The sequence below is a fragment of the Gobius niger genome, assembly GCF_951799975.1.
Source record: "Gobius niger genome assembly, chromosome: 20".
NCBI lineage: Eukaryota > Metazoa > Chordata > Actinopteri > Gobiiformes > Gobiidae > Gobius > Gobius niger.
The window spans coordinates 26,721,531-26,733,791 of record NC_136871.1 but is presented as its reverse complement, the minus strand read 5'-3'; the positions used below and the strand labels follow the sequence as shown (position 1 = coordinate 26,733,791).

The 12,261-nt window shown below is 42.1% G+C and overlaps 1 protein-coding gene across 1 annotated transcript in view; it reads right to left on the bottom strand.

Moving 5' to 3' along the window:
• LOC306980163 (zinc finger protein 385A-like) overlaps positions 1-11,374 on the bottom strand; it is a 31,569-nt gene extending 20,195 nt beyond the window's left edge. The window contains exon 1 of the mRNA XM_079579423.1: positions 11,012-11,374. Within this exon, the coding sequence (XP_079435549.1) occupies positions 11,012-11,021 (10 nt within the window). The 5' untranslated portion in view covers positions 11,022-11,374. The remainder of the gene's footprint in view (positions 1-11,011) is intronic.
• Between the last annotated feature and the right edge of the window lie 887 nt (positions 11,375-12,261).

The following is a 12,261-nucleotide window of genomic DNA, read 5'->3' as shown; positions in this document are numbered from 1 at the left end:
TTTCCCTTAACTGGGCTTAACCTGAAAACTAATTATCCCAGGTCTCTGAGATTAATGTCAATGATTCATAGAGCCCCAAGACATAATACCATCCATGAGTTTCATTATTATTGTTTTTTTTTTTTTTTACCTTTTTGACACAAAAATCCAATTTGCATAATTATTTGGAACGCAGTGTAGTACAGCTTGACCCAGTATGATAAATAGAGATTTGAGCGTCAGACAAACAAATGTAAACATACTTTATGAACTACTTTTTCTGGACAAGGTCATGTAGTAAAGTCGATATTAATTACTTAACATGCTCTAAGCCAGGTCTAAAAAAGGTCTCAACCAGGAATAAGTTATAAACCAGGTCAAGACTATCCCAAATCAAGGACTAAACCATGTCTTAACCTGGCCTGAACCAGCAGAAAATAATTGCGAAGATTATGCCCCATCCTCCATTTATGCGCAGCCTATTTTTCCATTGTAGTAAAATGTTGTGAACGCTTTTGTCCCTCTGCTTTGACCTGCGCTGGTTGGAATAAGATTTACAATGACATCAGATAAGCGAGAGCCAGTCTCCTCCGCGGCGGCCATGCTTGACAGAGGGCATTGATTGGACACATTGAGAGGAGTGTTAAAGTGTTGAAGTGCTGCCAAAGTCTATAAATCCAGAGGACACAAGCTTCAGAAAAAAGGGTCCTGGCCAACCTCCGACATGGTTTTCTTTTTTTTTTCCAAATGCAAATGTTTTGTTATAAAAAACATTACTTTCAATGCAATTACTTATTTCAATGTTGCTATAGATTAGGAAAGAGAGGTAAGGTTACATAACATCCAGTGCCGGAGTGTACTCTGTAAGCAAATCCCCAAAGCTTTAGTGAAGAATCTACCCAGTCAGTTCATTTAATTATCTTTTTTTTCTTTTCTTTCTTTGATTTTCCCCAAATGTAAATGTTTGGCAAATGTTAGATCAATGTCTCTGTAATGGCTTATTGGATTTTTTCAATGGACTGTGAAAGTGTGAGAGAGAGAGCTGCCTAATATAATATCAAGCTCTATAGCCAATGGAATGGGACAGAACTATCATGTAATTCAGTTGATCTCGCAGTCCTTTATTACACATTGTTTAACCTAGAAGCTTTTAGTTTGTGGCTAAATTGTCTGGAGATAATGTTGGTTAATATATTATTCCGCTGACCATTGTCTACAATTATCAACAAGGGCCAGCGTCTGCCCTTCACGTGATCAAAGCGAAGCTCATCGTAAAACAAGTCGCTCTATGCAGGCACTGATATAAACCATGTATCGTGACCCCCCATTTTGTTTAGAACCGCATCCTATCACTGCAACACATCTGACAAAAGTCTATGTGCATGGCTCGCTCCCACTCGCCCGCGCCAATATGATGTGACTAAGGCCTCCCAAATTGGCAATTCATTAGACCAATCTATCGTTAATGATCACAGAGGTAATGTCAATGTCAAGAGCCTCGCCGCCGTGTCCCGCACCTCAAGCACAAGGCAAGCGGGCACAAAGCAATGGGCTGCTACTAAAGGACATAAAGAGGTTGAACAAACAGTGTGGACTGTGTCAGAAGCGTTTGGTTCAGACAGGAAATAGAGCTTGAACAAAGTGACTGAATAAATACAAATATGACAATTTATGCAAAGTGCAAATGCCCTAACTGAATTGATGAGAGTATAATCCTGAACTTTATGGTATATACATGAGGTGCTAATAATAGTCTTACTGTGATTTCTTTGGTTAAGAGAAATTTTAAATGTTTGTGGTCATATAGTCCATGCCAGCCAACCACCTTAGCTGCAGACAAAATAGTAAGAACTGTTTGCCCATTAGAAAATGCTAATTATTGTGCTCCTTGCCCTTCACGCAGGGGGCAGCCATTATCATACGCTAAACACAAAGCATGCCTGGAAATTGGTTAATTGGATAATACCATATTGTTGTAATCAGAGAGACCCTGAATGTCATTAAGGATAGATGAGAATGCCTGGCATACGCTTTGACCCATCAGATGGGCGCTTTGAAGGAGACCTGGAGTCAGGGATGCTCCCATTGGCTATCTGTCCATGGGTCTCGAGGGGAGGAAGAAATTGGGCCAACAAAATATTCTGGATTCTGCCGACATCATCATTGCATTGAACAATCAACTTTGTAAAGCTAAAAAAACAGGAGGTTGTTCAGAGACTGATGAAATGCCTCGCTGTTGTTTGCGCTTGGTGCCAGGACAGACCAACATTTGGGGTAGTGCAGGATCTGGCCTTGACATTTCTGTAAATATCCGCGTGTACAGGAGGCGGGTCCCCTAAGGCCAGAGTGATGTCGGAGTGGCTGTATAACCTTTCGCGTAACAGTTTAAAGTTTGCTGTTGTCGGCGGAGGAGAAGGAGGAGGAGACTGTGTGTGAAATCCAATTTACTGCGTAGTGCCTGAACCCCCCGAGTCACAGGCAGCGGCAGCCATTTTAAACCGAGCTCAGGGACCAAAGTATCAAAAATATACACAGTCACTTTCACAGCAAAGCAGCCGAGTCCAGCGATAGGTTCTCAAACTGTGGTACATAATAGTAACTAATTTTGTCCCTCAGCAGCAGGTATGTCACCAAAAACCAGCTAGAAAACAATAGTGTAGTTGATCAAAAACAAGATATATTTTTTTTCATTTAAGTCGCACCAGTGAAACTTAAGTTGGTTAAATTTGACTAAGAAGGTGTGACTTAATACCCCATTGAACAAAAATAGAGGAAAAGGAATACATCGATCATTTTCAAAGGCAGTAATGAATGAAAACACAAATGAAACAGTAGATAATATGATATCCACGTTAAAGAGGAGCTTCTGTAGTTCAATTGTTCTCTTTCATTGATGGACGTTTTAAGCTTCAGTGGCAATCACAGTCCAGTCTAAGGCTATGAATTAAGGCCATTCATACAGGCTACATGGGCAAAAACGACCTATGTCTCAAATTTCAACTGCATTTCTACTCTTCATCTCTACATCCTAAAGCTTTATATCCCTCTGTTTCTGAAAAGGCCTGGATGTGCCGGTTCAATGTCTATAGATTAACATACTGACTGTAGGCTAAAAACAACATACACAGAGATGGGATGATGTGTGCGGCGTGTGCATATTTACAAAAACTAAACTAAAGCATGGATGGATGCAAGAATAATCTCCAAACTGAAAGTGAAAACAAACAATAGTGGACAAAGGCTCCTATGGTACAAAGTAATACCCTTGGCTTTCCCATTGCAGGTCCATTAAGTGCCTAAAATGGTGTGAAAGAGGCGGTGATGGGAGGGGAGGCAAGAGGAGAGAGAGCAGGGGGAGATGGGGGGTTGGGGAGGGAAAGGCGGCAGGTGTACATGGAGTGTGTGTGTGTGTGTGTGTGTGTGGGGGGGGGGGGGGGGGGGGAGTTGGAGGTGAGTCCAAGGGGTGTGTGTGTGTGGGGGGGGGGGGGGGGGGGGAGTTGGAGGTGAGTCCAAGGGTATCACCACTGGAGCAGAGAGAGGGTTAACAGTCAGGTTAATGTCCAAAGAAAACCATCTGTGACCGAAAACCGCAGGCATTTCACAGCCGAGAAGCACCGCTCTGCTTCACACGGCCATGTTGTTCTGTTTTGTTTCAAACCTTTAAAATGTGCAAGAATACAGCCTCTCAGAGACTCCGGACATATTTCCCGGAACATCCAACGACACATTAAAAGCTCACGCTGGATGTACGAATGACCCACTGCACCGCTGTCAATGAAAAAGTCGAGGATTATTTATAATTACTGACAGGACTCCCGTGTGATGTTCCTTAAGCCCATGAGGCAAGTGCAGAGGATCACCCACGTAGCTTAACATTTATTTACCGATATACTACTAATGAAACATAACAGCTTACGAGACTAACAACAAACTGTACTATAATCAAATGTAGAAATGTATGGATGTTCTTGGCTTGTTATCCAAAGAGTGAGCCCTCCAGTACACATCAGGGACGTCAGATGAAATGTCAAAGTGAAAGGGGACCGTTTTAGGCTATTTCTGCCGCTCCGCCCACAGACTGTCTCCCTGTCATGTCGCATTTCCTGCCCTTTGTGACGGTACCAGAGTGCCTACATTTGGAGGCAACTTGTGAGTGGGACATGTTGTGCAAAATTAACTTTTTGAGATTTTTAATATGTTCCTTCATCGAAGTAGTGTTTTGCATAAATTCATACAGTTTTATGTTGCTTATGTTGCATCGTAAATAGAATACCAAAGTGTCCTGTGCCTTTTTAAAGCCCATAAATCATCACTAGAGGCTATCGTGGCTCACATGTTAAATCCCCTATGATGTCAGTGGCGGGCCCTCTGACCAAACTTTGAGACACAAACCAACATAGGGCCCCCATTCTATACGTACACATTATTTTGAAGTTATGAATCTTAAAATATCAACGTGCAAATAAAGAATCCACAATTGCTGGATTAAAACACTTAAGAATATCAGATTATGAAATAGATTTGGTTTGGATGTTCAACTAACCATTTACAGTATGTTTTGACAGAAAGAGTGTATCAGTAGGAGTGAAAAAAATGTATGTTTCGAACTTGAATGTTGGGAGTTTTTATAAAGAGATCCTTGTGGTTTATCTGAAAACATTTAAACTGCAAAGTGGTGTCAAAGCATTTTAGAACTATCAGGTTAAGGTTAAGGTGTTTCTGTATTGTCCCCATAGGGAAATCTTCCCTCTACATGCTTCACAGGTAAGAAGGTCCCGGGTTCGATTCCCACCTGGACGGGGCCTTTCTGTTTGTGGAGTTTGCATGTTCTCCCTGTGAGGAAACCCATCCAGACACGATCTCTTTGTAGTATTGTAGGTGTATACTTTTTTTTTCAATATTATTTTTTACATGTAGTTCAAACTTTTCAAATGAAGTACCACCTCATACAATATTTGACTTTCAAAGCCATGTCTGTTAGCCATGTCTCAACCTCTTGACAAAAACACCTAACTTAAATGCATTAGGCGGTCTGTAACTTCAATGTCTAAACGTCTAAAATCGTGTATGACGACTTACAATATTTGGCCCCAAAACATCCCTAAACAGCGCCCCTAAAAGCATGGCACGGCACATTTGTATTCATTAGCTCCACCGCTCACTCCACATGATGTAGCGCCGGCGAAGGTCAAACCCGGCGAGGTAAAAAAAACACATCATGATCCATTGTTAGCCGCTATGCTCAGTGTAAACACGACCCGCTATTATTCTGTTTGTCGGACCATTTGCTCACCTGCTGGGCACAAAACCCCGAGCAGATCCAGCGCGCAGCCAACCGCGCTCACACAATAGAGACAATATATGCAAAGTCAATATGGCACCAACCAGCTGTGTCTTAGAATCAAACCGAGCAATAGTCTTCATATGAAAAGGATAAGGATTCTAACATCTGACTGGACTTTTGCACTTAATAAGCTTAATGTCGTTTGTTTATGTTGGTCAGGTAGTTAGTTTACTCTTCTTTACCATTCATAATACACAGTAGCTTAGCCTCCTCTTATTCGACCTTATGTGACATAAGGGTTTTGGTAGTGTCCCGTTCCTGGTTGTATTTCAGGCACAGTTGAACTGCTAACCCACAGCAGCGTGTGGTTTCCTGCTATAGCTGAGGTTAGTGGGGTGAGCAGGGTGAGGGGGTGAAGGGTGGTGCTGCTGCGCTGTGGTCCGCATAGCTTCACGGCACTCAACAGCATAAGCCCCGACAACAAAGGCATTTTATACTTAGCCTCTGCTACTCGGGCATCCGCAAAACCACTAAACAGCACGTGTAAGGCTGAGTTAGGCCGTCTAATTCCAGTCTATAGCCACTTAAGGTGAAGCACATGTGTGTATGGCCCAACTAAGTATTCCTAATGTGGGCCTTTTGCTCATAAATGTTTTGGCTGGACTTTTAATTAGTGGCCTTTTTGTCTTAAAAGTGGTCTGCGAATGCTACAGTAATGTTTATATTGGTGTGTGCTACTACTACAGTTATACAAAGTAATCTACACTTGTCTATACACTGCAAAAACTATCAAGCATGGGTTTAAATTACTTGAGAATATATATATATTTCCTAATCGGACCAAGTTTACTTTGCTTGTTTGAGGACTTTTCTCACTGGTGCTAAGGTAAATCTCGCTTGAAATAAGAAAATAAAATTGCCAATGAGACAAGTGCAATTTTTAAATAAATCAACCTGAAATGAAGACAAAATGCATTGTATTAAGTCAGAAACATCTCAGAACAAATTAAATAATCAAATGCTCAACTAGTCAAAACTACTGAAATTTAAATTATTATGATCAATTTAAGACGTTTAAAGTAATATAGATATTCATTTTTTTGAGTGTCAAATATACATTATATATAGCATTGTCATTGATAAGCAGTGACAGAAGGACAATATATATATATATATATATATATATATATATATATATATATATATATATATATATATATATATAATATATATATATATATATATATATATGTTGGTACGGTGCAACTGTGGCCACATCTGGCCAAGGCTACAATGTTTTCCAATATTTCCAATAATGATATTAGAAAATTCAAGTTGAACATTATTAGTACAATATGGTTCATTTCACACACGCACTCCTCAAATTTTCCACAATTCCTGAAAAATTGTCATTTTCAAATTTAAGTCATTTGAAAATGACTTAAATAAATCATGTCCCTTGAATGTGTTATTGCAATGGATTTGTAATAAGTCTCCTTCAGTTTCTGGATGGGGAAAAAATTGTCCTGCACCACATCTTTTTTTAAACATTCTTGGTCCACTTTAAGACATTTGATCATATATGGGATGGAAACCCTTCCTGAAGGACATGCATCCACCATCCTGTCTCGAGGACTGGCCAACCTCGAAATAGTCTTTAATATTTTTGAAAATATGTAAGACTGTGTTGCTGAGCAGTTGTTGCCTGGCCAGGAAGATGCTCCTCCTTTCTGTTCAAAAGAACCGCAGAATCGCAGCCAATCATTTCCCGATTTTACCCATATCGGTCCAATCACGGCCCGAGAGGCGGGACTTTGTTGCACCAAGAGGCGGAAGCCGTCACCGCTCTCTTCCAAAACATTAACGATGGCATGTTTGGCTCCTGATACACTGTTTTCCTGCTCTGTCGTCAGTTTTACATTAGAAACAGTGTTGTATTGGCAGACATGAATGTTTACTGAAAGGTCTTCCTGCAGCTTGTTGCTGCGTCATATCCAGCGCTTCTCTAATTGGTTGATCCCGTCTGTCAATCACGCCCACCGGTAAATCGCTGAGATCACACTCGCTCCCAGACTTCACGTCTTTGAAAAAGCATGTATGGCAGGCCAGGCAAGAGCAGCTGTGCTGTGTTTTGAAAACTGAAATGAATAAGATTTTTTTTTAACAGGCCTTTGCTTTTCATCATATTTTAATGTTTCATCATCAAAAACATCTAGAGTTTATTTTGCTGCAGTCATGAGAGTTTGTCAGTTTGCAGAAGTCGCTCCAGTGCAATTTTCTGTAAGTTGTTCCATAACAGATCACAAGCTGAAAGTCTCCTCTGCAGTTTTCAAACACAGTCCTTGCTCGTGTTTGTCGAAGCTCTCAGTCATCCAGTAATGATCCATTAGAGAGTTATGAAATATCATCAGCTGGACTGGATTGTTTAGTTCAGGACATTCTACTCTGCTTTTATCCAAAACCCACCCGCACACCCCGATAAAAAGCAAACTCCAGGTACTTATTTCTTCATTACATTTTGCAGTGCACGATCTGGGAGTTGAACTTGAGACGCTTTTTTCTGTAAGGCCCGAGTGCTAACCATATGACATCCATGCAGAGATGCCAACCACAGCACCAGTGTGTGTCTCTGCTGCTGTAACGTAAACATCCACTGGACACGCAGCTCCCATGAGGACACTCCCACTATTTATTTATCGGGCCCTATAGATTTTTTCCCGCTTCACCGATGAAAGAAACACGGGTCATTTTGTCAAACGCAGACAGATTCTCCCGTTCCAAATGTCAATACTCTTCAGTCTCCGCTGCGTCTCGGCCAATGAAAGGTCACGTTTGGACCCGAAAACACATTCACTGCTTTTCTATTACTGCTCAGTGCACTCCAGAGATTCATTGTTTTCTCCCACATGTACATGCAGGCACCTTATGGATTAGGAACTCGATCAATGTAAAGGCTATAGATGGAGAGATAGACCAATATGTTGTTGTTTTTTAGGGCCGAAACCGATTATTAAAATTGAAATGAGTAAATAAATAGTTCCTTAATGTTTTATGAAGTAAATAAACAGAGTTAATCAGGATTAGTTCAGAAATGCGTCTCTAAATGTGAGCCGTGTGCGTGAGCAGTGTGCGTGCGCAGCTCTCACAGCTGATTGGCCGTTACCCGTGCCGAGGCTCTGCGTGTAACCAGAGCGCGTAACAAATCAGATGATGCTGCGGGTGGGACAATGCTGCAGACAGAGTGGTGACAGCAGCTGCATAATTGATCTTTTATCAGCCGTCACATTAAAAAAAAAAAGGCCAATGCTGATATGCTCGTAAATATTATGGAAAATGCACTTTGTATTCATTGGGAATCGCCAAATGCAAAACCACAACGCACATTTTTTTTGGTGCGCCCTTTGTCAAAGCCCTCCATGGGTGTGAGCAGGCAGGGCATGGAGGTGAGAAGCTTAAATCACCAGGCAGTTGAAGATGAAAAAGGATCAAATGTAAAGGATAGGATAACACATTTGTTTTACATATTCCACTAATTTCATGAGGCAGTGTATTCCAGTGTGAGATGATTTGGTTTGTTTATGTGTCTTTAGTGCATTCGTTCTTGGCAAAGGCAACGTAAAAGTAGCATTAGAGGCTCGTCTTGTGTTAAAGCCATGTCTGTTACAGGTGAACTGCAGTCACAGAACTACAGGCCGATCTGTCCTTGACTTTAATCCATGTCTTTGTCTTGTCTGGAGTTTGTCGAGGTCTACAGCACTGGACCACAAGACTGTAGTACGAGTTTCTTTGTTTCTATCATATTATGTAGATGCAGGCACTGCGACTTGCCGATTGCAACCACTGAAACTGTCATTTTAAATAGATTGTGCCTCACTAAGTGTTACTGGTCAAAGCAGAAACCTTTCACCCTTTGGCTCCATGGTTCGTGGTAACATCAAGCCCTGGCAGCTGCAGTGCCATATGAATCAAACCAAAAAAATCCCAGTTAGTGAATCTCAGGCAATCCCCTCTTTTTCTGCATGTACAGCCTCCGAGTGATGCAAGAGGCTTTCATTCTGCTGAGAGTGGTCTTTGCGTCAGATTAAAAGAAGAAGCCCTGCTCTATTTTTAAATAAATAAAGGCCGCAAACCCCCGGATCTGAAATATTTATCGCAAAAATCGCACAAGTTGCCGCGGCCCCCGCCTCACTGATCCGGCTTATCTCCCTTTCATTTCTCCGCAGCTAATTTGGACTTGGAGAGCTTGGACATTTTTCATGATAATGAGAAACAAAACAGAGCTGAGCAATTTAAGAAAACACATGGGCCTGTACTCAAAGTCTTCATTTCATGACCTTTACCTTAGATTTTTTTGTTTTATTTGCAGCATTGAATCAGGACAAATAAAGCTCACAAACGCTGCTCTATTCTGGTGGCGAGAAGCTTGTAATGAAACTAATAGGGCTGTGATCGTGTAACATTGCGTTTTAATAGTGCTCAGGGGGTGGATTAGCAAGAGATCAGGCTTTAACCACCACATCACAAGAAGCAGCAGGCGCAGCTAAGGGCGAACAAACAGAGAACGAAGCGGGGCAAATATTTACCGAGCGCGCAAGGTCGTCCGCAGGTAATCTAATTCAGCAGGAGCGCACAATGGAAGCGCCGAGATCGACTTCAGCCGACAATAGACACATGTTTGATGTAGTCGCTGTCGAGGCCAATGTGAATCAACGGCATGTTCGCCTTCATAAACCGCTCATCTCTTAGCTGAAAGTTCGTTCATCTGAGCAAATATCGGCGCCACTTTCGGACTCCTTCATGAGACCGGCGTTTGACCTTAGTTTTTTTTTCTCTGCGCTGAGAGAGAAGACGTCAGACTTCATGACAGTTTTTGTTTCATGTGGACAGATCCAGAGATATTAAACCGTAAACCAAGTCTAGAAATCTCAGGTTGATTCTTTGTTTGATCCTCCTGATTTGTCCCAGTCTTTGCACTGTTTTCAGTAATCCAGGTTTGCTCTCAGACTTCAACCCTTTCCCGAGCATCAGAAATGGGAAAGGGGGGCGACTTTAAGCGTTGTTCGATCAATCTCAACCCTCAACCACTGCTAGTCTTTACAGAGAATGGGCCCCAAACATAGAAAACAACCAGTGAGCAGCAGTTCTTCATGCCAACGATCAGGAGAAGTGGGTTGAGGTGGCAGAAAGAGCAAAACTCCACACAAAAGAAGTGTTTTAAGACATAGTTCATAATTTACCCTCCTTACATTTACAACCACTATGAAGTTTTAAACATTGCCATTAATGTTTCAGCCTTGAGTGACGAGCTCGAGTCGAACGTATAAATTATGTTTCAGCGGCTTCGTGCTTGACTTTGATAATACATGAGGAGCGATGTCGGCTCTCGGATGTACAAGACTTTTCAATCTTGGGGCGAAGGTTTTCCAAAAGTGAACTGTTTGAAACGCTTTGCCGCGATATGAGAGAAAAGTCATCCTGCTTTGAGAACTTCGATACAATTCTCAGGTATTGGCTGCGATCAATGCAGTAAATGGGCATACGTTGTTCAAAGTAATATTCTTAATGACATGTAGTGTGTTTTCTATTATAGCCCATCCAAAAGGACAACATTTTTGAAATCCCGAATGGCATTCAAAGGACACCGCGTTAAATCTCCGCGGCTGAAAGGTGGATAAGTTTCTGTCAGCTGCAATCCGTCAAAATCCTGAGAGAGAGAGACGGGAGGGAAAGTTGGTGGTAAGGTCTTACCTAGGATCATGTTGAATTCGTCCCACGCAAACTGTCTCCTCTCTGCTCCTTCAGCCCTCCTTCTCACAGTCGAGGCAACGCTTTAACTAAGTAAATGCCTTTTACAAAACTGTCAAGGTCCAAAATTCGAAATATGCCACGCGCATCGTCTTCTGCATGATCTCTGCCGATGATTTCTTCCACGTCTTTTTGGACAAATCCAGCGCAGTTGTTTTTGCAGCCCGCTCAACTGTACGCACTACACTAGACACTCAATCTGGTGCAAGGCTAATTTATTCCCAGCTATTTTCATTCGAGGAAGCACCGGAGACTGGAGCTTGGAGACCTCTTCAGCGCGCACACCCCCTCCTCTCTCTCTCTCTCTCTCTCTCGCTCTCCCTCTCATGTATTTTGGGGTTGGGTATAACCTAAAGGCACCTTGCATGTCTTGGCTGTGATTGGTGGAAGCGTTGGCCAATGCAGGAGCTTCCCCAGTGCGGAGAGGGTTTTTTTTTTTTTTTTTTCCTCCACTGCATTCAGAAAGCACTGTGATAATAATGCATCTGTCGGCGCAGCTGTATTTTCCTCGCAGCTTTCTCAGCTATAGGTTTCGACTTGGAAGCTTTTTGTCCTTTTGGTGACAGTGGAACAAGATCGGCACCGTTTCTATGGGGCATTTCAGTGTGTAAAGTGGCAAATGTTTGTGGTAAGTTTACAGGAATTATTATGATACAGTCTGAACAAAGACAAAGTCGCCTCCTGGATCCCGATCTGGGGCTGCAGTTGGTCAGGTCTAGGGTCAGCACAAAGAATGAGGTCTGACCTGAATGACCAGCTTGTTCCACAAATCTTATCCCTGATGGAACGGGCAATGCCAGGATTCATCGGGCTCACATTGTGCAAGAGTGGTTCACTGAGCATGAGACATCGTTTTCACACATGAGTCCAGTCAGATCTTAACCCCACTGAGAATCCCTGGGGTGTGCTGGAGAAGGCTTTGGGCAGTGGTCACACTGTCCCATCATCAATACTTGGTGAAAAGTTAATGCAACACTGGATCTTTTGACATTGCAGAGGCTTATTGAAACAATGCCACAGCGAATGCATACTGAAACCAAATATTAGCGCGTGTGACCCTTTTTTTTTTATTGCTCCTTTTCTTCTGGTCAGGCAGTGTAGGATAAATTGGTGAATAGGAGACATACAAACAACCATGCATTAGGCACTATATTAGACAAGTTCAAGTTCACAGACATTACACTAGACCCTGT